General features: G+C 36.5%; 1 protein-coding gene across 3 annotated transcripts in view; it reads right to left on the bottom strand.

The window, feature by feature from the left end:
- The window catches only part of ctdp1 (CTD (carboxy-terminal domain, RNA polymerase II, polypeptide A) phosphatase, subunit 1), a 147,193-nt gene that overhangs the window by 84,884 nt on the left and 35,761 nt on the right, over window positions 1-26,548 (bottom strand). For all 3 annotated transcript variants that reach the window (XM_052136373.1, XM_052136370.1, XM_052136371.1), the window contains exon 11: window positions 8,858-9,014. In XM_052136373.1, the coding sequence (XP_051992333.1) occupies window positions 8,858-9,014 (157 nt within the window). The remainder of the gene's footprint in view (window positions 1-8,857; window positions 9,015-26,548) is intronic.

The raw sequence follows: 26,548 nt of genomic DNA on the forward strand, positions 1-26,548 counted from the left end.
CCACATGAGACAGTACAATAAATTACTACAAATAGAAGGATAATAGGCACAGTAAGAGACAATGCAGAGCCGACCAGTACACATTTGTAATCTGAGTAGTGCAAAAAGATGACACTTTCTAAAAATGTCGAATGTAAACATAACATACCATGAAATAGTATTCTATGGACATAACAGTTATTGAGGTACCAGCCTTATAATGGTATAAGTGACAATGAATTAAAGTGCAACTCTGGACACGTGCAAAAGTTGGATGGTGTACAGGTGTGTGTGTGTGTGTGGGCCTGAATGCTTCGGTATCTCTTGCCAGATGGCAGGAGGGTGAAGAGTTTGTGTGAGAGGGATGCTGGTTGCTTTGCGGATGCAGCGTTTTGTGTAAATGTCTTTGATGGAGGGAAGAGAGACCCTGATGATCTTCTCATATTTCTTCAAAACCTAATGAAATTTCACAATTCTCCAAATTAGCAGAGTGTATTAATGAAATCAAAGATTGGATGGCCAGAAATTTCCACAGTAACAGTGTTACTAATTAATGGACATTAAACCTCTAAAAATAAGATGCTAAAATATAATTTGACGCTCTATGGATGTTCTGTTACAACAGCGAAGAACTTATGTGTTATATTTGATCCAATCTGTCCTTTGAAAATCAAATTATCAATATTTGTAGAACAGCATTCTTCCACCTAAGAAATACTGCTAAATTACGGCACATGCTCTATGCTCCAAAACTAATTCTTCAGTTCATGACCTCAAGATTAGATTATTGTAATGCTTTACTGGGAGGAGGTCCAGCAAGATCAATAAATAAACTTCAATTGGTTCAAAATGCAGCAGCCAGAGTGCTGACGAGAACCAAGCCATTTTATCATCGTTACATTGGCTACCTGTTAAATTTCATATTAATTTGAAAATTCTGTTAACTACATATAAAGCTTTGAATGGTCTAGCTCCACAATACTTAAGTGACCTTCTACCATGATATATTCCATCACGTTCATTACGATCACAAAATTCTGGCCTGTTAATAGAGCCCAGAATATAAAAATCCACAAAAGAATGTAGATCCTTTTCATATTTGGCTACTAAACTATGGAATAGTCTCCCTAACACTGTTCGTGATGCAGACACACTCCCTCAGTTTAAGTCTAGACTAAAGACTCATCTATTTAGCCAGACATACTCCTAATTTATCCTCCAACCCACAATTAGGCTGCTTTAGTTAGGTCTGCCGGAACCAGAAACCACAAACATTGATCATGATCTATAACTCTGCAATAAATGCTTCGTGTTGGACTCCATTGCTACTTGTCTCTGAATGATGATGACTAAATGCAGCCTGTGCCAGCCAAATATCACTTCAGTCTTCAGTTACGATGGACTACAGAGGATGAACTGATGCCAACTCTAACCATAAGACATCGGATACTTCATATGCCACTGCCTGAACCTTGGAGTTAGGATAGACCTCATTGAAATTACCTGCTGGTTGAACTATGATGCACCTCACTGATCTCTGCCTGCATCACCTCGGTCTAATGAAGGACTACAGTCTTATAATGGAATACAAAGACTATAATTGCCAACAACAAAAGCCTTCATCAGCCAACTAATAAAAGGACAATGTGAACTTCTGCAGTTAATCCAGGATGAACTTCAAAGACATTAGTCATTAATTTTACAGTTCTTAAAAAAATCTTTGTTTAAACACTGGCCCTTAACACTTAGTTTAATAATTTCAAACCATGACTTGCACTATACATAATAATGTAATATTGGCATTATATTCATGTTGTTTATCCAGATGGGAACTGGCCCCCACAATGAGTCTGGTTTCTATTTTTCTCCATTAAACAACATCTTATAGAGTTTTGTGTGCCACAGTCGCCTTCGGCTTGCTTACTGGGTTTCTAAATACAATTATTATTTAATTACTTATTTTTAAACACAATTCACAATCGTATTTTATCAAACTACACAATGATGACTGAGATATTACGGTTTAATTTTCTGTTAAGCTGCTTTGAATCAATATGTTGTGAAAGGCGCTATACAAATAAAAATGACTTGACCTCATTTTGAAATTCCAAACCTGACTTTATTCTGAAGAATGATCAACACTGCTCTTCAAAATAGACAAATAATGCACATTAAAAGTGGTCCATAGTACTTGTGCATACATGTTCTGAAGCCATATGAAAGCTTTGTTTGAAGAACAGGCTGAAATTTCATTGTTTGCTGAAAATCTTGCCTTCTGCCACAGCTCTCAAATCTCATTTATGTTCACATATTATAAATTTAGAGCCTGAACACACAATGCCATTGATTCTTATGTGTGTCATAACCACACAGCGCACATTAAAAATACTTTGCTGAAGAGCAAATTCTAAAAGATTTAAGATCTGTGGGGAAGGTTTAGTTTTTTTGTCGGTTCCAATACAATGCTAATGAACGGCTTCAGAAGACAGAAAAAAATATAGTGCACAAGTCCTATTGACTGATTTTATGATACTTTGATGCCATGAATGACATGAGGATGAGTAAATTATGATAGAATGTTTAGACTTACCTTGGAGCCCAATAATGAGCTGTATATTTAGCTATACAATACACAATTAATTAAATGTGTGTGGGGGGGAAATAAAACATTTACTGAAGGAAAAAGATGATGCATGGAAAATTAATGAGCAAAATTGCAAATGACCTTTCTCAAATTAGTGTTCCTCATGGTAGATTTCTTAGCACAAAGCATTTACTGTAAGTCAGCACGCCACACTTTCCAACGAGAGAGATCACTGTTGACCGCTTATACAGGATCTGGATGTCAACAATTAGCATAATTAATGTCACTGGAGTCTCTGGTTGAGTGGAAATCTATGCTGTTTATTTGCACACTTACAGCACAAGATGAATAATGACTGAGCGGGAGAGCGGAAAGGGATGTTGAACAATGAAGCAATCCTGAAACCATTAAAATCTTCTCAGAGTGATCTTAGGGGCAACAATTAACATTCGATTTTATTGAGGTCAACATGTCATTCAGGGAAGGTTTCAACATTTCAAATCTTTCTCTGTAATTATGTGGGTGATGAAAAGCTATTTTTCCTTGCATGAAAAGATAGTGTTATAGCTAAAAGCAACAAGTTCCTATTTCCCCTCATTCATGAAATAATCTCTTGCCATAACAATGGATTTTTTTCACACTCAATTTAGAAGTAAATTCAACCATTAAAACGCATCTAGAGAAACCTGCGTTCTGCTTTATTGTCTGTTTTAGCCCAATAATGTTGTGATCATTAGACCTTGGCACACATCCAAAATTGTACTGATAATTTTAGCATTCAAATGTGTGTTTTTATCTTAAATTCTATAAATATTAAACATTCTAATTTTAATTTGACAGCCCCCTAGAAAAAGCCCTGCACATGCAGCATGCAAACCTTTATTATATTACAACATTTCGGTCGAAGACCTACTTCAGACATCCTGTTAATTTTTCTGAAGATTCTTCCAGTTGCAAATTGAGTATATTAGTTGTATCAGTTACTAATCGGGTATTACCTGACAGGTTTCACTAAAGATGCTGGTGATGTGCTCAAATATCACTGTCTGCTTGAGCACAATGTTGCAGTTTGAATGCACAATATTTAAAATAAATCCCTCTATTTCTGTTCGGCAAAAATTGTGAATCAGCATGCATTCACGTCCTTTTCATGAATGTTTGAAATGTACTACCATACACATTTAAAATAAAGCTGGGGTGTGGCATTTGTGAATTCAGCGGAAAGTTTCGGGGGAGGTCCATTTTACATGTAAATTACTCTCAGTTTACACATATATTTACGGAGGTCCACTGATTTTGATTGTGTTTTTAAGCCTTGCCAATCTTGTAAACATTTGGATTTCTTTTATATATTGCACATTGTTAAGAGTTCTACCAATTTAAATGTCACCAAGGTGACATTACTCCCAATTTACACATAAAAATAAAAATAGGCCAAGCCCAAAATGGCAAAGCATTAAGCTTTTAATGGTCTTAACCACAAATCATTGGTCAGGAAATGAGCAAGAATTGAACAAATAGATAAAGTAACAATATGGGATGGTTTTTCCCTTTGATTTCTTTTTCTTAATTTTTTGGGATTTTCTCCGATTTTCTCCCCAATTTGGAATGCCCAATTCCCAATGCACTCTAAGTCCTCATGGTGGCGTAGTGACTTGCCTCAATCCAGGTGGTAGAGGATGAATCTCAGTTGCCTCCGTGTCCGAGACAGTCAATCCGCACATCTTATCACGTGGCTTGTTGAGCACGTTAGGCTTAATGTGGAGGCTTCACGCTACTCTACAGAGCATCCACGCACAACTCACAACGTGTCCCACCAAGCGCGTGAACCACACTATAGTGACAAACGGGAGGTTACCCCAACATGACTACCCTCCCAAGCAACCGGGCCAATTGGTTTGACTGGAGTCACTCAGCACGCCCTGGATTCGAACTTGTGACTCCAGGTGTGGTAGTCAGCGTCTTTACTTGCGGAGCTACCTAGGCCCCCCTCCCTTTGATTTCTTTAAATGTTTAAGCCTTTTGGGTAAACTTCCAGACAGCTTTTAACAGAAAGAAGAGTCACTGTTGTTCCACTCAATGTTGATGGATTCAAACAGTTGCGAGTAGTTGAAAACGTTTCCTGGTTAGTCTGAGTTTAATGTGAGACCAAATATTCTCTATAGGGTTCAAATCTGGACTCTGAATTCCAGATCCTTTCTTTCTGGCAACATCACTTGTTGTTTCAAAGCATTGACCAATTCTCTTAATAGCTGATAGAGAAATAGGGATTTTCTCTGCCTTTAGGGTCTAGTAAACTTAAGAATAGCTACAGTTGGCTTGACGCAGACCAGCTATGAGGTTTCTGATAGCAACCCCTGCATGATACTTTGCTTTTTTTTTTGGAGCAGATTTTCTCACTCCTTTACCTTAGGACTGACAACACTGCATATTGTAGATCTCTTCCATCTCTATCACTCCTGGTTGCATTTATGAACTTGTTATCAGGCCTTTGATGGGCTGCATCAGAAGTGGCAAAACGTTAAGAAAAAAAAAACATCCCAGATTATGTTTTTGATAAATTGTGCACACCCAGATGTGCTATTTTAATCATTATCATGATTTTACCTTAGCCTACAAGAAGACTTTATAAGTGAATTTCCCTGTTTCCAGTTTTTTCCCAAACAGTTCACTGTAGCAAAAGTTAATGAGCAAATGGTGGCACAGAAGTGCACCACAAGTGCATTTGTTCCATTAGTGCTAATATCCTGACCAATGACTTGTTGTGAAGACCATTAAAAGCTTAATGATTTGCCATTTTGGGCTTGGCCTATACTTTTTTTTCTCTCCCAGGAGTACATATTTATGAAAGTTTCATGAGTTATTCCCCTTGATTCTTTAAGTGTTTTTAAGCCTTGCCAACATAAACATTTGGATTTCTTTTATGCCTTGAACATTGTTAAGAATCCTGCCGATTTAAATGTCACCAAGGTAACATTATCCAGCTGGCGAGCATAAATGGGTTTTTAATGAATTTGCGAAAATTACTTGTGATAGTCTTGGAAGCATCGGTAAGAATGGAATGGAAAATATAAACAAATCAGTAATGTTTTGTACTGTAAGTAATTGTTTTCTAACAATGGCTTTTTTGTAAGGCAAACTTAGTGTTGAATGAAAAATATAGATTTTTCGTATATAATATATAAATGTTTTTGACACACACACACACACACACACACACACACACACACACACACAACACATACACATGTATATACATATATTTGTCTAGACATTGGCAGAGCAAGAAAACAAAGTGTGAACCACACTTTTTCAAATACCTATTTACCTTCAATCAACCTAATATTTGTCATATATTAAAGCCAATCTCTCTCCACATGCTAAGAATAGAAGCCATTCTGTTCCATTTTGCAGGTTTTGTGAACACAGGACTAATCCCCTTGATATCCTAATTCGCAAAGTTCTTGCATGATAATGCTGTAGCAGTGTTATTTTCCTGCATCTCTGCTTTAGTGAGTGTGGGGAGCCTGATAAAACAATGGGGGATTAACTGAGCCGTGGCAAATGGTACCCATAAGAGAGAAAGCTTGGGTACAGGACAGGACAAATGAAACTGAGATTGAACCCTCACTGTGGGGTCTCTCAAAGAGCACAATGTGAATGACATTTTATAGGATTTCCAGGTCTGGATATTTTACAGGGAAGAATTTACAGTCCAAATAAAGTTTTTAAATAGATGGTTGGTGTAGATCAGGAGCTCGTTAATATCTGATGTTCACAGTCATTTCAATATTAGATGACCTGTCTGTCACAATGAATGCTTCCAGTAAACAGACAATTAAACTTTATGATGCAACACAACATTTTAAAAGAATAATTATATAATATTAGTGACGTTAGAAATAGCCATCCTTTCTCATCTTTTCCTTCAGTGTAAAATAATGATGGGGAAGCAGGAATATTTGCCTTAATTAGTGATTGATAAATCGGTTAGCTTTCAACAGTAGAAAATATTTAGTCAAACTGTATGTGTAGTATCCACTGCTGAGTTAACAGCAAAATATTGCTTAGTTTCAGCCATGCACGTCCTCATGAAGGTAAAACTTAACATGAAGCTATTGGTTTGTCCCGCAAAGTGCAGTACAGCGATTATGAAGACTGTCAGCAATGAAAGGATTTTGACATGGACAGCTGAGATGTTATAACTGGTAAGCAGAGAGCTGACAGGCCACACAAATGAGAAAGAAGTCAAAGGATTTCTAAAGCGATGTTTCTAGGTCAGTGATTTTAAGACGGAGCCATGAGGCACATCTTTTGCACTTCAGGGTAAAAACGGGAAGAGGACAAGGCAAGTGTTAAAGGAAAAGACTAAAGAAGAAAACCTCATTCCACGCAAAACCTGATGCAACACTTTAAGCTGTAAAAGTTTCACTGATGACTCCAATGCTGGGAGAAAAATAAGCAGAACCCAGAAAAAAAACCCATGCAAGCTTCATAATTCAATGCACATCTTTTCATCACTTATGATGATATCCAAATCATTAGATTAAATCATTAATAAATAAAGTGGAGCAGACCTGCAGAAAGATGACCTTAAATGAAAAGAAAGGTCAGAAGAGGCAGGCTGGGAGGTGATGTGTTCATAAATAAGCAAGGCAATATAAGTGCCAAGACTCATATCGCACATCAATAACATAGATCCAGCTCGCCGACGAGAAGATAGGTCTCAGTTCTCAAAAACTCCATCTTTGTTCCCTGCTATTGTCCATTATATCTGTATGTACATGTATGCTCATTCAGAGTCTTGACTTCTCACATTTAATGTCAGGGATGAAAGTTTGGTTCAGCTTAGGGATGAACATTCACTTTCATTAAATAATATTATATTATTGAGTCAAAGTTTCCACATAATATGACAGTAAACTTGTTTAGCAAATGTGTGCAGAGACAGATGTTGAAAACACAGTGGATTAAACTTGCTTTTGATTATCGTAAACCTGTAGAACAAACGCTAGCATTGCAACATCTTTTAGTAGTTTGGTTGCTATGAAATGTCTCTGTCGACCATCAAGGCACCGCTGAAAATCCCAACGTAATCAATTAAAAATGTCATAAAAAATAAAGCCCCTCTTTGACACATTTGTATATACAGTAGTTGTCAGGTATTTGACACTGAATTTTGAATTTAGAGAAAAGGTACGTCACGGATTTTCATGACCGATCATCATTCTCATGATCGATCATTAGTCACTTCCGAGTACTCGAGTACTCATGCCCAACTCTAGTTCAGCTATTCCTTTTCATCAAAAACCACATCAAAAGTCAGATTCATTTTGCTTCCTGCGGAAAGATGTGACTGAGAAACATTCACCAATGGAATGACGGATAATTCTGTGGCTATGTTCGGAATGACATACTAAAATACTACTCTTATCACTTCGGCAGTTAAGCACATAAACAGTTCCATTTCCAATGTGACAAATTAATTGTATTTACAGCCATGATTTTTACCACCTCTTATTGACTCTTTCAATTGGACTGCCAAACTTTAAGACACATTTACACATTAATACATTTTTATAGATAAAAAATAGCTCAAAGATGAAGAAGAGGCCATTTGACAACAAAACGTGTATACTTTCGCAAACACAGCCCAAATCTTTTGAACTTCCTTTTTGGCAAACACATCTTTGTCAGACAGGAAAATTATTTTAATTTCCCTTTGTTGAAAATCTTTAGCAATTACATTTACTCATTGCTATGATCAGAGTAATTTGCTTCCTCAAAAAAAAATCTTCAAACAGTCCTGGCATTAATATTCATCGGCTCCAGATCTCAGTGAGCGATTAATGCTGGCTCACCATTCCAGAATTTGTGTAGGGTTTTTTGTTTAGGATTCTTAATTCGTAATTTTATGAATCTTAAACTTCTGTGATGTGGGAGGAATACAACTTTGTCTATGTCGAGAATGTATTAAACACACCACTGTAAACAATACCAAACAGGTCAACAGCGCAGCACTTACATTAAAGCAGAGAACTTAGAAGAGACGTGTAACTGTATGGACAGAGGGTACACAGGTCTAGAATTTCTTAGCTTATATACTGTATTTTCACTTACATTCATCACTGCAAATTCCGTGGGATGGTGCTAATGGATAACATTGATGCTGCCTTGTAAGTCTTTACTACATATATGAATATATAAACATGTGAATCTGACCTATTTATAACATGCTTTGTATTGTTTTTGTAATGTGGCAATAACATTTTTAAACGCGTTTATTTTTTTTACCTCTTTGTCCATGCTGTCAAGATCTTCTTTGCAGAGTGTGTAAAGTGGCATGGATTCAGACATACTGGGCTGTAGTTTCCTGCGAGAGGGTCCAGGCTGCTCATCATCATGACTCGATCCTGCAGCCCCCTCCAGTTGCAGAGACCCCTGACCTAACCTGAAGAAACACATACACGAACAATCAGTCAACACCCTCAATCAAGATCAGCAGCTGGTGAAGCAAATTACAGAGTAATCATTCATTGTTGCACAAAACATCCTGGGTAAAAGATGTTTATCAAGACAGTAAAAGCTCTGTTTGCTCTGCTAGAACACCAGAGCAGAACAGCAGTTCTCTTGGTTAGAGCAGATCCTGAATAAGCAATCGAAGGTAACAGGCCCCCACATACAGGGCAAGCCAGTCCACACCAGACAGCACACACTAAATCACATCTACACTTCAGTCTGAAAAGCCACAAAATGATAATTATGCTAATTCTGAAGCAGGGTGACAGAAGAGTGGAGACAACATCCAAATCAATTAGCCTCTTTCAACACTGCACTTGTACCTTTAACTAGTATGTTTAAGGACCAGGTACACATCCACAAGTTTAATTTACAAAGGCTTCGCTTATGTAAGCAACATGCTTAGTTAAGTCCAATAAATACTCTACACAAATATTAGGGTGGGCATCGAAACAGATTTACCAATTTGATTCTAATTCACAAGAACTTGATTTGATTTGATTCAGTTGGCTATATTTCAGTCATAAAGTCCATTTTGCTTACATTTGAAAGCAATTGGACAATTCTCATTACCAATTTGATGCCATAATAATATACAAACTAATTTGAGTAAAAAAAATGTCAAGTTATTAAGTAAATAGTAATAACTTAAGAAGTAACAGAACAAAGAAAACAGTGCTTGAAGGTTTTAACAGTCATATCAAATTGTTTTGCCTGCCCCGGCATGATTGCGGTGATCATTCGTCATGGCATAGTTTCAACAACCTTATGCAATGTCACAACATTCATTTCTGTCCAAAAATCCATTAACGGGATAACCTGGCCATTCAGTACATTAAGGTAGTCAGCAGACTTCATTTTACTGCCGCACAACATTGCTGAGCCTAGACCTGACCAATTGAAGCAACCTCAGATCATAACACTGCCTTAAATACAAACAGTGACTTTTTTTTTGCCAGGCAGTGTACATAAAGCTATTTAAAGCTACTAAACTTATTGAGTCAAGAGCAGTGAGTGTTTTTCTTTTTTCTTTGTTATTGCTGTTTGATTAAAATGAACAATATATCATACAGCGGCAGGTCTAATAGACTGCATTAACACTTAAAAATACACTTTTTGTCCCGTTGTTTAAGTTTCCTTTAGTTTAGATATGAATGACTGTGTTTACATTAATACCTCACCAAGACTGACATTTTCACAGAATTCACAGAATTCAGAAGTGTATTTTACCAGACATGTGATTTTGGGAATCGATATCAGGATCGTTTAAATGAAGATCATGAACATTTACCCTGCCCCAGCAAACTGCGCCAACTTGATCTCAAGGTACGTTATTTATTCCGTACTGCATCAGAATGCAACTCATGACACAATAAAACTGTATTCAAGGTGTCATTTATCATCTGGAGATCACATGTATTTTGGGGACATTGATCTACAATGCAAAGATGTTAGTTAATCATAATCTAATTCTAAAGGCCAAGTATACTCCGATACTCCACTTGGTGTAAATTTTGAGCCCAGCACAGTCTGTGCAGCCCAGTTTGAACCTTGCTTACCAGTATGCATCTGTGGGCATCATATGCATATGGCCATATGTGCCTGAAGTAAATAGTATCAGAAAGCCGCTACAGCGTGTATGAACGAACGTGCTCACATGCAAATTTCTGAAAGGTAAGATGGCAGGGGAAGTGTCATTTGTATTCATGGGGAAAGTTTTTTTTGATTGCATGATTCTATTCATTAGTAAAGCTCAACCTGATTTGCCGGAAAATCTTCCAACCCCTAAACTTAACCCTAACAAATCCAGTAACACTTAACAAATAAATATTAATGACTCTTCCCCAGCCATTCTTCTCCGAAGCCCACACAGGCTCACAGTCAATACTTTGTATTGAGTATCCTTTAAAAGCTAGTATACTGGACTGCATGAGACATAATGCACAAGAGATGTAACGCACATGGAAAAAAAATACATACCTAAGTCTTTAAAGGTAAGGCAGCACCAAAATAGCTCATTTCAGACAGTAAGAAAGAGGTGAGAAACGGTCATGCATTACTAATATTACAAAAAAAGGTTACTTATATTTTAAACGGACCTCAGGAAAATAATATTAATATGTTGCGACTACTTTAAGGAAAGATATTCTGAAGAGCAAAGATAAAGCACACTCTTGCCAAAAGAAAAACAATACAGAGAATCCAAACCAGTTTCGCTGTGAATACATGCCTCCAAATCTACAACTTGTGAACCTTCAGTTTTATTCAAGCTGCATTCACACTCAACCACTTGTGCACCTGACTATCCCATAGTTCTTTGAAATATCCACCATGTTTCCATAGTAACAGAGCCAGACCTAAGAGGTCTTATGGGAAAGTTCAAGACTGGTCTGCCAAACAAACAAACTCTGAAATCACAGCAGTGACAAAGAGGGATGCTGGAGCTAAACAAACCGTCTCCTCCTGCTGATATGAGAGAGACTGTGACTAACACTAGACAGCAGAGAATTGTGGGAAATCTGCTGGACAGAGCAGCATCAGGGATGCAGGTGTGATGATTCTCTAGCCATCTGTGCATGAAGCATCCCATCACTGCTAACAGAAACTGAATTTAAAAAGTCAATGTTGTCTGGAAACAAAACACCTGTGAAGTTCACATTATAGTTATTTACATTTACTAGGTCAGAATTCACCAACATGTAAACATTTCAATCTTAAAATGTAACAAATAAAAAACAAAAAAATCTCATGAGTGAACATTTGGTTCCTAAAATTCAAATCTAAATATCCTATCCATTTTATTCATAACCATGAAATTGGACATGATTAATACAATCAGCTGAATTAATAAAAATGTATGCAATATTCAAAATACCTCATTATGGTGTATGCAAGGCATCTCTGCATTGAAGTTGACACCAAAACCTTTATTTTAATAAACATGACTAATTAATTTCATTTAAGTTACTTTCTAAAACACTTTACCAGCAAAAGATTTTTTTTTTCTCTAAACTAATTAAAATGTCAATATGTTTTCCTTGTTCCATATTTCTCCTATGACTTGTTTGAGTGTTCATAGAACTGCAAATATTTGATATTCTACATGCATTCTCCATAAATATTGTTTTAGAAATGGCTAACCAAGTAAAGTCCTTATAATTAATTAACTTAAACTGAAAGTCAGTAATTGTAATCTACAAGAATTTAAAATATTTTGTGTTAAACTACAGTAACTAATTACTTTGGAATTTAAAGTCACCTAACAGTTTATGAATAATCGATAGGTCTCCACTTTTTGTGAAGTTGATAGTTTTACAATAAAAGGCAATTATCTGTATTTAGCCTATTGATTTGTTAAATATCTGTAACACACCCTGATGAAAATTCCTCTAATGGGTCTTTTCAAAAATCTAGAGAGCATCCTCCAGAGGCAGCATTTTAAGACATCATTAGCACGCTCCCGACTCAAAGGCTGTTAGTATCAAAATATTAGTATCTTAATTATGCTGCCTGTTAAGATATCTTGTTTGGCCGAATTCTAAGGTAGCATCTTGAGTATCCTTCCCCGGGTAGGCAATACCAGAATGCACCGTGATGAGCTTGGTGGAAAAAAGGCTTCAGTTAATGTTCACATCAACCATCAGGATGGGGGGAAAAAATTTACAGGTATCTCAGTGATTTGGACCGTGGCACGATTGTTGGTACCAGACAGTGTGTAATCCATTCAATACTGAAAAATATCAATGAATAACAGTTTAATATAAAACAAATCAGATTATTTTACACAAAATGTGTGTGCGAGTTTTTCGGCTCATTAGAGGATTGTCATTTCTCTTGCATCACCTGTATTGAAATCAGTTGCGAGTCGATTGTCCTATGCGCTGTGCTTGATGAGCACTATTTGAAAGACGCGCAGAGCTGCCGCTCATGTAGAGCGTTCCAAATTGCTGTCTTATGAGGCATCATTTCAGTAAGGATGCTGCCATAGGAGACAACAATTCAGCTCACCAAGTTCTTGAAAATCAGCCTAAATATACAGTACAGGGTTCCTTAAGACCACCTATTCAACCAACATGTAGTTTTGCACATCCTTAATGATAACACGCTTACTGACTTGCTGCCTTTTATAACTCTCCTTCTAATTGCGTCAGAACAAGTCTAGTTGATCTTGTGTAATGTAGCCTACCATATTATGATAATTATATGTTAATACAGTAGAACTATATACATGTTATCAATTTTCAATATTGTAATGCCGAATTAAGAATCATAACAAAGATTGTACATTCTATGTTGCAATAAAAATCACAATCACAATTATTTTAATGGATTTGCTGTCGATCAGCTGTCAAGTTTGAGCCATCCGATGCATTTTCTTTGAACTGAAACTGTATCCATGTCTTGTCCCTTCGCCAGGACTCTGCTTCAGAATAGTACTTTCCAATTTGCCCCTCAAGTGCCTTCAAGTACACCAGAATTAAATTCGTCACTTGAGGAGAAAGCACCCAAGACATCCACTCATGGAAACATGGAAAAAAATACCCTCCTCAACTCGTTCTCTCCATCTTTTAATTTTCTTCAGAAAACCATCCATCTTATCATAGAGCTGAATGGCACATGTATTACAGCCCTGCATAGAACAGTTGTGTTGTTCAGCTCAGAGAAAACATCTGCTAGATATGCCAGTTCAGTGAGCCAGATAATGTCGTTGAATTTTGCAGCCAGCTTTGCACTATGTTAAGTAAAATCTTGTGAATAGATGCACGCAACTCAAAAACGTGTGACAATACTGATCCACGAGAAAGCCAACGGACCACTGAATGATAAAGTAGAGTGGTGTGTTCTTTTCCCGCAGCAATACACAGAGAAGCAAAAAGACATTTTTGCAAATCAGTCCTCTTAATAAAATTAACAGCCTTCACAGCAGAATCCATAACGTTGGCAAATTCAGCACTTTCTTTGGCAACGAGAGACTCTCTGTGCAACATGCATCAGTTCACATTTCTAATCGGTCATGGATCTCACACCATCAGTACACAATGCAATGCATTTTGCCCAAAGTATGTCATTTTCTCTGCAAAAAGAATCAATTACTTTGAAAATTTCAGAACTTGTTGTGCGTTCATCCTGCATTTTGTTTTGGTCTGAAAAATTCACAAATGCCAAAAGCTGTGCGTCCTTTCAGACATCTGTAGACTCATCTAGCTGTAATAAAATGGCCTCAGCCAACTTCAGTTCTGCTATTTCATCAATCTGTCGAGCAATGGTTGTGTCCGACAAGGGAATGGTTTTCAGTTTAATTACACCCTCATTTCCAAACATTGTTTTGCACATATCACTGGCTGCAGGCAATATCAAATCTTCTGCGATTTTATATATTTTTTTCACACTGAGCGATCCTAAGAGCAAATTGATATGAGGCTTTCAAAGCTAGCTTACCAAATTTAGCTCATTTTCTCATAATAGTCTGTTGGCCTCGGAAAGATTTGAGGCTAGCCTGAAATTATTCCAGTGGTTTGTCTCCAAATGACACTGCAGCTTTGATAGCTTCATGCTTTCTTTTGACAGCATAGCTGAACAAATGACACACACCAGCAATTCAATGCCCTCTGTGTCCTTATAAGTAAATCCAAACTTCAGATATGTTCCTAAATATTTTCCTGACATCTTTCGTTTGCATTTGGCAGTGCAGCAGGTGTGTTAGCCTCCACATCTGGATTTTCACCAGTTGTTTCTGAAGAGGTGGAATCTCGAGCTTGTGGTGTAGATATTACAAAACGATCCATTCTATTATGCTCATTAATATGAATTATTAAACTGTTGTGTTTGCGAGCTGTAGCACTCTCAGTCTTCATTAACCTCTTACTGACCGGAGGGTCAAAAATGACCCACTTGCTTATTTATTTATGTTTAATACATGTTATACACTATGACATTGAAAACGAATATTGTCATTTGAAAGATCTGGGTCTCAAGACTTTATATTTTAAAGAGATTTTGATGATTGCAAAGTTACAACAATAATATTTTATTAAATGTGTCAAGAGTGAAAATCAAAACATGGAAAATGAAACCGGAAGTTCTGACCTTTATTGTATTCCAGCCAAACACAGATGAACACAACCCTCCAAACTTCAGTATGCTTTTCATTGCAAGAGTCCAATAAACAAAATCCATTAGAGAATCCAAGAGAGATTTAGATCAATACAGAAATACTGATCAATCTCTCTTTGTTCAGGTTTTATTTAATCAACACAAGTTATCATTCATGTCCATTCTCTGCTAAATCTTGCACTCTGTGAAGTGTTTCAGTAGCAAAACACCCAAACATAATATTTGGGAGGGTCTTACGAACAAAATGAGCCCTCCCTCAAAGTTTTCTGTGCAGTTGTGTTTGGGTAGTCACTCAAAATAACCAATCAGGGCAGTCGACATGAGTGAGGTAAAGATTTGCATCATCCAAGTTTGTCTCTGGATAAAGCCGGCCAATGAAAAGATAGATCATTTTTGACTGATGGTCATGTAGCTAATGAAAAGATGAAAACAATGATATGAAGGTTGTATATCCCTGAATACCATGGAATGTGTTTGTTTGTGTTTGTGCATGGTGTGCAGTTATAGCGTGTTACTGCCATATTGTCGACAAAGAACTCGGCTTCTGGACCTGTGATCTGATCCACCCTCCTCGGCTTCAGTCACGATCACTGAAGGTTTGGAGAACACATGCTCCCGACTGCATTATTTCCATCAAACCCCCTGTTCAACTGCACAACCAGGGGCAGGGCCGGGTTAAGCCTCCCAGGTCCCTGGGCTAGCTCCTAAATATCAATTAGGTCACGTGATCTACAGCACTACACAGGTTAACCAACGTCATAATAAACTAATTAATATTCATGAGCTACACCTCTAAATATTTGCTCATGACCCAGAGAGTTCAAACTACCAACATACAGTATTTGATCATAGAAAACATGCCAATGACACATATGTCAAAGCTTGTCCAACAATGAACAAATAGTAAATACATCAGCCCTTGAATGGCCATTTGTATGAATGTAACAGACAGAAATATTTTTTTTACACTGCAGAATACATACAAAAATAGCCCACACCAGTGAGGATTGATACATTTACCATGCAATCATGTTAAAAGTACTAAAACAGTCAAGCAGAGATCGATATAAAATTCAATGACACTCACCACTCTCATCAAACCACCTAAAAACTCTTCATGGTCTTCTTGAAAACAACCCTCAAGTAAGTCTTTGAAACCAAATCAAAAGGTACAGGGGGTCGTCGTGCTCTGTTTACATTGTCATTGTTCAGTTCAGTGTGTTACAGTTTTGATAGGCTGATCTCTGAAAACAAACTCTCTCCGGTTTAATGGTGAATTCAATTATAAGCGCTAAGAACATGAAGCCAATTCAGACCGGTAATGCAAATACATAGGTTGATTTCCCCAGAAGAATGTAAACACTAATTCTGTTGCGCTTTCAAATCTTTGTTCCCCTAGTTTGAGAGACATGTCAACTTCTGGCTCAGTTAATTGCGTCTTTGGGGCGGGAGTACTTGTAATATGCTGTTTAACTGTGAATTTACTAGATTTGCAAACAATAGCAGAATAAGAGTCTCAAGAAAGTGAGCTTCAGTCACCATCACTGATGGAATTTCGTTCGATTGGCATTGGGAGCAAGTGTGCTCCATGCTTCACTGACAGTGATTGAAAGTCTGGGAGAGCGAGGCTCCCCATCTTGAGGCAGTGGCTTAAGACCCTGAGTGAACGGCAGAGCAAAAGCTTTGAAAAATATAGTCAATTTGAATATAAACAAATTGAGTGCTTTGAACCACTTTGATAAATGGTTTATGAAGTTAATACAAGTGGTCTATTGGTGATTCAAAGTGGCCTTTTTTTGGAAGTACACTTACATAAATCATTATGGAACAAAGAGTTTTGGTCACATCGACTTGAAAAATGGTATCAGACCTTCATCAGACATGTGGCTTTGTACCAAATGTGATTTTGTGGAACTGCACATAGTCTTGGATATTTAAAAAAAAATATATTTTATAAATAATATTTGCGGTCACTATTCAAAATATTTAAATAGCTCTAACTATTTTATAATACAATGATACATTTTTACTCTTCAATAGACATTAAAAGACACTTACGTGCTCAAGCTGATGCCCCCGAGCAGGCAGCAAGCCTGGGAGTCGACTTAGTTGGGGAGGTGCGGGAAATGCTGCGAGAGATGCTGAACATGTCGGCAATGCTAACGAAGGTCGTTGCTGACTTAGAGGATCTTGCTGTGATACATCGATCGATCACTGCCATGGAGGCAAAGTTCTCTGATGTGGTTACAAGAGTGGGAAATGTCGAGAAACGGATCGATTACCTGGAGTCATCAGAGAGGGAATTATCTGCTAATCTGCTTACAACCAAGGTGGATTTGGAGCATGTATGGGAGAAGTTGGAGGACATGGAAAACTGTAGCCGGTGAAATAACGTCCGTATCGGAGTTCCTGAGAGAGCAGAGGGACAAGATATGATGAAATTCCTGGATGGGTTCTTTCCAAATCTGCTTGACATAGCAGGCCATAAGCAGGAAATCGAGTTAACTCACAAGGTTCCTGATTGGTGATCCACGGAGGTAGACAGGCCCCAAAAAATTCTGGACAAATTTCTGAGATCATCCGATAAATTTCTTGTGTTACACAAGGCGAGGAGTAAAGGAAGGCTTTCTTGGAAGAACCACAGCATTTCCTTGTTCCCAGACTTTGCAAATTCGACAAGAGAGAAATGTGATCGATTCAAGGTATGCAAGAAAATGTTCCATCAACGGAAGGTCGCCTTTGCACTGATATTCCCGGCCAAAATGAGAATAGATGCTAGGAATGGCAGGAAAACATTACCATGACAACTGCAAGTGATGTCCTTCATGAAGTCGATGGAGTGAATATGTCATCTTGTTGTACTCATCCTGCGAACCTGAGTGGGCTGGCTCATTGAACATTTGCTTGACTGTTTTAGGAATCTGCACGCTCTATTTGTGCTGTTACTGCCAATCGGCTGGAGTTTATTTTGTAAAGTAACACATCTTCAGGACAGTTTTATGGATGAATCTACACACCCTTTGTGTTTGTTCCGCCTATTGGCTATTTTCTTTATATAGAAACACCAGACTTAAGCAATTCGACGGCAAGGTTGTCTCGTGGACGTGCATGGACCGTTTGAGTTTGGAGGAATTCACAGGGTTAATGTGCACTTTTTCTTTTTTCTGTTTGTTTTGTTCTGGGGGATGTTCGGGTTTTGATTGTTGCAAGGAAGGTTATTTCTCTTCTTAAGTGTAAGAAATATGATATAGTATTTCTTCAAGAAATGCATCTGTCTCTACAGGAAGCTAAACAGTTTGGGAAGATATGGGGTGGGCAGGTTTGATATAGTGCTGGCTCGATTAAAAGCAGGGGAGTCATTAGACTGATAAGTATATATCTACAATTCAAATGTCTCAAACAGATTAAAGATAAATTAGGAAGAGTAATTATAGTTTTAGCTCAAATGTTGCAAGTTGCTGGCACCCCTCATGATATAATATTGGAAGGAGACTTTAATCGATCGATGGATTCAGTCCTTGATCATAGTGAAGCAAAAATGTGTAAGCCCCCTAGAGCAACAGTGACGCATTGACAGGATGTGTAAAAATCTTGGTTTTACAGATATTTGGAGACTTTTGAACCCATCTCGGAGGGACTATACATTTATAATATTTACTCTAGAATCGATTTTTTGTATATCTAACTTCCTAAGTTCATCCTTGGTAACCTCAAGGTTCAACTGGATATTATACCCCGACAATCAAGTTTCTCATAACATGTAATGTATTACCCCATGTTGTAAAACTAGTGAACTAACCAATATGATTTGAAACCAGGGATTTTCATGTTTTGTTACTAACACATATAATATTCATGAAAGAATGCCCAAACAGGGCATTATTCCCAGCAAATTTGTGTGAATTTTTACCCTTTAGTAAAAAGGTTTTCGAATGATGTGGACAGGTTGGCTTCATTACATTTATCTGTGACTGGTAAGGTTAATGTTATTAAAATTAATTGTATTCCAAAATTCAACTACCTGCTATAATTCTCCCTATATATGTCCCTCTCTCTTATTTCAAGCAATTTGATAGCATAGCGATGGGTGGGCTAGGCCTACCCAAGATTTTGTTTTATTATTATGCATTTGGTCTCAGATATTTGGCTCATTGGTCGCTTCCACCTGAGAGAGCCCCTCCCTGGTTTCGTATTGAATAGGCAGTGCTTGCCCCTATTTCGTCATTGCAAAGCCTTTCTATCAAACTAACCGGAGAAGTTATGTTAAACCCCGTTATCTCAAACGTATGGACAAAAGTGTCCAGAGTGTTTAATTCAGACATTTATTTAAATGTTGCTTTAAGCATATGGCTGAACACAAAAATTGTGTATTAATAAGTCCACTTTCTGCTGGACAGAGTGGATTGTGAGGGAGTTTATTACACTCAGTGACCTATATGACAGTGGAGTGTTTAGATCTTTTGAAAATATGGTTTAACATTTTGGGATTCCCAGGTCTCAATTCTTTAGATATTTACAGCTGCGACACCTGCTCTGCACCATTTTTGAGAAAGTCGTCAACGACCTTCATCAGGGAGGGGCAGTGGAGAGAGATGTGTTGTTTTAAATGTGTGTGATTATTTTTATTGTTTTTTTGGTGAGTATACTCAAGCTGTGACCACAGGGACATTTGTTGAGGGTCAGGGTGGGGATGGGGATTAGGAGGGTGAAAGGGAATAATAGGGGTTAAAAGTTGATTCTGTGAATATAGAGTATGTTTTTCTTTTCTGTTTTAATTGTGTGAATCAATAAAAAGTTCACAAAAAATCAGAAGAAAAAAAAATTCTTAGTCACATTCAATTTCAATACATCTTCTTTTCCATACAAAGAAAGTGAATACTGAATGAAGCTGTCATTCTGCTTGTGTTCTTGTTGTGTTCCACAGAAGTTTGAAAGTAATGTGGGTTTAGAACAATGAATGATGACACTTTGATTTTGTTTATGTATCCCTAGAGTTACATACAGTATAAACAAACCTTACATTTCAATATATTTGTATATACATGGAAAGATTATGTCAAATGTTAATCCATAAAGAATACATAAAAGTAAACACTGACTTTTAAAATGATCAATTCAAATAAATCCTTGAGATGTTTTATTTGTCTTCTATGTTTATGATGCAATTGTAGTGCATTATGCAAAACATCAAATTAAATCAGCAAATTAAAATTAAAAAGGTTTTCTGTTCATAGTTAAAATAATATGAGTACAGTTTACTAAAAAAGTTAGTGAATGCAATTAAATGTTTTGAGTTACAAAATCTGATAAACATTAGTTAATGCAGTGTTTTTTCAATGAACTAAACCTTTTGATTCAATGCTATTTAAGATCTTTAAGTTCTTTAAATTGAAAATTATTTGTTTGTTTAACCAACCAAAATAAAAACATTTAAGGCAATGAGTTTCCATGAATTGTTTTACGTTAGTTGTACTTGTCCAGGCTAACAGTGTGGGAATGTTGGTGTTCCATGTGAGGCAAATTTAGTTCAGCTATGATTCATCACAGCCAAACAGACACCCACCAATGAATTTCATAACTACCGTATAACAATTTATATTTAATTTAAAAAAATGCCCAAATGTTATGATTTTATTGATTTCTATGGCATTTCACTATATTTTAAACTGATAATTTATTTATTTTCATTTTGAATGCCTTATCCAGGCCTAGAAAACAAAATTTGTATAATTCCCTGATATTTCCAGGTTTTCGTGACTATTGGGAACTTGTACAACTGTCTCAAATGAACAAAGTTCTCAGACGGTCATCATGTGCTTCTAAAAACTTGTTCTCGGAATTACAGGCACATACAGTTCTTTTCTCGAGTGCTACCTAGCAACAAAAGAGGAACATGGGTGATTTTGTATTAATGCTTGTGGCCTCTCATTTTTTTTCTTGAACATTCAACAAGCCCTGTTGCCAGGAGACCAACCAATTCCTCTCATCAGCAGCGCAAGAGCACTTACTGTGATCCAATGTGTGATATGTCAAACAGGCCTTCACATAGCCCGGCTATTCATTCAAGCACATAAAGCTTTGCTGTTTACGGAGTGCAGGCTACAAACAGGTCTGCACTCTAATTAAGAAATATTAGTGCAGCATTTAGAAGCAAACAGTGTGTCTTTATGGAGAGATAGTTGGGCCATACGTTTTTTTTTGTTTGTTTTTTAATGAAATTAAGGCATGAAATCTTTTCAAAGGGATCAAATCAGACAGTTTTTGTATATTTTTATTTAATAAAAGGGCAGTCAATCCATAATTTTTTTTATACCACATCTGTTGAATGTCTGATTCTGATTGGTTCACAGACGTTCTAAGGGTGCAATTATTTTTCAAGTAAACGCACAGCTATGAAGTAGCACAAACATACTCGTCAGAGAAAAACAAAGTTGTCATGTCAGCACACTCCTGCATCTCAGTGGCGATGAAAAATGTATTACGGTTTACAAAGGAAATATGGTGACACGCATCTTTGTGATTTTGAAGCGATATTACTTTTGACAAGAACTGCAGAGAAAAATCTTAATTTGTGTTCTGTAGAAAAAAGAAAGTCATACACATCTGGGATGCCATGAGGGAGAGTAAATGATGAGAGAATTTAGATTTTTGGTAAACTATAATTTTAAGGTGGTATTAAGGAGGGAGGAACATTCCTTATTATGGAATTGACACACAGGTCAGGGGCATGATTAGTTAATTTCTTTACCTGTTATTTTTCAGACAAATACTTTTGGCATCATTCAAATAACATTTTCCTTAACTCTTTTCTAATATACTTCTATCCTCCACAGATGCTGACACTGGAGCTGTAGTTCTCCCTTCAAAAAACACAGACAAAAGTGCAACTTTTCTCTCTGATTTAATTTAGAGCTATGAGATTAATGTGAAATATGCTCCATGAGAAATACAATATCAGCTGATAAAGAAAAGGCAAGCGCAGCCTATGTGCTATAGACCTTTAAATGGCATCAGCAAAGGACTTCCAGTTCCCTTCTAGTCCAGTTCACCCACCTTTATTGACAAAGCCTCAAAAATGGTAATTTCAAAAATCTTCACTTCACTGAAGTCTTAATTATGAGCACAGTAACACCCACATTTAATTATTGCTATTGATTCATAGGAAGAGAATCATAAAAGGAATTTACTACAAAGAATCCTCTACAGACATGTTGGAGAATTAATCGCCATTGGCTAGTACATTTTAGTTTTTACTCGCCAGACATTTGACAACATGTAAGCGTAATTAAGCATAACTGACAACTAAAAAAATATATTAAGAAAACCAAGATGATGGGGTATATCATATATTGTATGTATATATATATATAAAATGTTGTCATGATTCCGCATTTGTGCCGGCTCATACTGTTGTTTGTTTTTATCTCTCCCTCATGTCTCACAGGTAGAGCAGGCACACGTGATCACTGTTTCCATGGGAATGCTGATTGTTCCCAGGGAGGCGGTGATCATGACAATAATTTACATGCCCAATCCTCCTTCTTCTAACTGAATGCACTGCCTACTTATTCCTTGAGTTTTCCCTCTTTTTTTGCCAGTTTATTGTTTGCTGTCAAGTGATTAATGTGCTCCCTTGTTTAGTTGGAAATTGTTTGTGTGTCTGTTGGTTGCCTGTCTCTAGAGGTGTGGTTACCTTCCTGTTCACTGCTGCCTTCGCCCGAATAGTCGCACAGTTCCCTTGGAAAAGGACTCCTCGGTCTCTGCCCGATCGTAAGGGAAGAAACTCATCTGGGTTTTGCTTTGCACCACACCAGCTTCAACAGATTCTTTTCAGATTCATCCTGACTTCCACAATGCATGCACTCATCATACTAACACACTCATTCCATAGCCCGTAGCGGCTATAGCCTTTTGCTAATCACTGCAGTCAGTGCCGGGTGCGCCTGTCCTTGGTTATAAATATTGTTGTTAATAAACTCATTGACTGCTTCCCTCTGCGTTTGGGTCCCTTTGTATCCCCTGGCTCTCTGACAAATATATATACTGTACATATATATTAGTTTTCATATATATGATTTCATGCAATACAGCATGCAAGATCGTACACTTTATTTTCATATTTTGCTTTTGATCACATTAATAATTTTAGCTTTTGTACAAATTTCACATTCTATCAATTATATGATTTTTTTAATAATGATACAACCTGTTGTCACTATCTAAAATTTCATTAAAATAATTTACAAAATATTCACAAGGCTGGAACCTAATGAAAATAAATTAATAATTATATTATTAAATATCAATTTAAGCATCAAAACTACAATGCAAAAATATAACAACATTTTACCAAACCCTTGAATAGATGAGGCACAAGCTTTTAATAATTCTTTAATATTTACAGTGTTTTCTGAAGTCAAAATACTTCACAATGTATAATTGTGCCTTTTAAATATTTATGTATTTAGTAATTTATTACACTTAGTTTCTTTTTATCTTTTTGATCACCATCTAACAGTAAATAACAGAAAAGTTTTTAAAGAGAAATTAAATGAAATTGGGTGCCTGGGTCTTGTCTTTGGATACAAAATACATGGAATGAAACAAAAGGCAACTTTTATTTGTATAATGTGTATGACTTAATTGTGCAAATATTATTGTACGTTCTCAAATTCAAATCCACAAGCGTTCAAGTTTTGCAACACTTTTACCTTCTAACAGGCTTCCAGCAGGTACGTTACTGGTCCATGCTTTAAAACGGAGAATCCGGGGGAAAAGTTTAACCAAAGTCAGAGTTGACGTCGTTAAATGTAATGTCAATGCCATTTCACAGTTTAACTAAAACGATGGTGATGCCGCATTCACAACAGATCCAGACCCACTGCAACTGAATACATTTTCTTCAGGGTGCGCACTCACAAACACAACATGCTATAAAAGACAAGACAGAATCCAGCTTCCCAATCGCTGCCTTCTTGTTCAGTAAAATGGATTGTGGCGCTCAAGTTCTTCTTCACCACTACACAACTCAAGCCATGATGAATAAAATCTGAATATTTACTTGCCAAAAATTCATATTTTAGTCACAGTGTCCGACATTTGGTCGCATATGCGAGTGATCTTTTTAGCTATGTAGACGGCTGACAACTTCATAATTATTTCTATAAAATTTGAATAATGCTGACTAATGTTCATCAAAATCATTTCACAGAAAAATTTCACAGAAATTTTTTCAAAATCGGTTCCTTTCTTTAAAACATACCAGAATCACATGATCTCGGTGACTTTCGGTTCAATTATCGGTTCTCCTGCATGAAATTTTCTGCCAACGTTGCTGGAACACCGTCCTGAAATACTCTAAAGCGTAACATGCACAGCTCTACCAATGTATTTGATTCCCAATCTCGAGCTGGCTCTTTTGCATCTACAGAGCGAAACATATGTGTTTCTGATAAAGTTAGATTCCCAAAATAATTATTTAAAGGAGCCGGTTCTTTTGAATCTACAGCGCTTCCATTTATAGTACGGCAAACAAGTAATCTGGTGTGTTACTGATGTGTAAATTGTGAATGTCTAACTCAAAATTAAATAAGAACTGTGGAAATCTCACAAGCCTGAAGTACAACATTAGGCTACAAAACTGTCTCTGGAACTGTTTATTTAATGATGACCTGTAAGACTTAAATCAAGCAGTGATGTTACTGAAACGTTGTTCATATGACAATGTATAATTAAAGATGCATGAGAGTTGTTGTAAGTGTAATTTTATAAAAGAATACATTAATTAATGAAATTTGCATTTGCAGCATTCACATTTTCAAATTGCCCCTTTTGGGTCAGATCAGCTGGAAAATGGTCATGTAAATATAAATTGTGACAACAAAACGAATTAAACAAAATTATAAGGAGGATCATTTCAGCCTCAAGGTTTCATAAACTAATTTTGTTAATGAGTAGACAACACTAAAATTGCAATTTAAATACATAATGGGCACATGTAATTAAAAAGAATAAGACAAAACACATTATATACAGATATTGCTTAATTCTTAAAAAAAGTGTGGTTCTTTGGGGAAAAACTAAAACCAACAAAAAACACAAATCGGCCTATATTAGAAATCATCATATTTAGGCCAGTTTTTTTTTTTTTCTAAGCCATATATTGTAGCAAAATGACCCACACTAAAAGTACAAAAAAATAATTTTAAATTACATTTATTGCCATATGTAGAAAGCAGTTATGGTCAGCTCTGTTTTATCATTATGACACACTGGTTACCTAGTACACACACAGATGCACACACGCTCACACCAGAGATACTCTCAAAAACATGACAGATATATCCAAAACTAGATCTAAAATTGCTTCAATGAGAAATCATTCATATCTATGATTACCCTCAGGGTTTTGTTTAGGCTAGTAATGCAAATCACTAGCATTAAGGAGAGCATGTCTCAACTGCGGTATTCAGGATAAACGTTCTGTTATCACTGTTCACTAAGAGCATACATCTCTGTTAAGCTCACCCCTTCAGTAGCGCTGTGGCTGACAGAGACTCATAGCCAGAGGTTGCACTAGAAAAAGTCTTTATCCGTCAATCAGACGGACGGAGTTGTAGCATTTCCATCATGGTCTATTTTTATCCATCATATTTCTTTTCATTTTATAAGTCATAAATTCAGGGGTGTAGCATCCATTATTAGGGATGCACCGAAATTAAAATTCTGGGCCGAAACCGAAACTCCAGGATGCACTTGTCCGAAAACCAAAACGTACTTTTTTTTTTTACCTATTTTTTTTTAAATAATTGTATTAATATTATACTTTTTCATTAATTTCATGAATTTAATGAATCTGAATTGAAAAACTACAAACCAATAAAATAAATCACACTTTTATTGAAAGTAACAAACCAAAATTGGACAAAAAATATATTAAATATTATTCTTCATTCAGTTCTGTAAAAATCTAATTTGACAGATTTTATTAACAATTATCCAAATAATGTAAAGTTTTAGAAAACTATTATATGCAAAACAACAGTCAAGTAATGAACTTAGCTAGCATCTTTCAAAAAGTTTAAATATGCAACAGTTACTTTAATTGAAAAAAAAGGCAGAACACAGAATGGCAGAGGGCCTCTATTCCACTGATCTATATACACTCACCTAAAGGATTATTAGGAACACCATACTAATACTGTGTTTGACCCCCTTTCGCCTTCAGAACTGCCTTAATTCTACGTGGCATTGATTCAACAAGGTGCTGAAATCATTCTTTAGAAATGTTGGCCCATATTGATAGGATAGCATCTTGCAGTTGAAGGAGATTTGTGGGATGCACATCCAGGG

Source organism: Xyrauchen texanus, chromosome 10 (genome assembly GCF_025860055.1).
Source record: "Xyrauchen texanus isolate HMW12.3.18 chromosome 10, RBS_HiC_50CHRs, whole genome shotgun sequence".
Lineage (NCBI taxonomy): Eukaryota > Metazoa > Chordata > Actinopteri > Cypriniformes > Catostomidae > Xyrauchen > Xyrauchen texanus.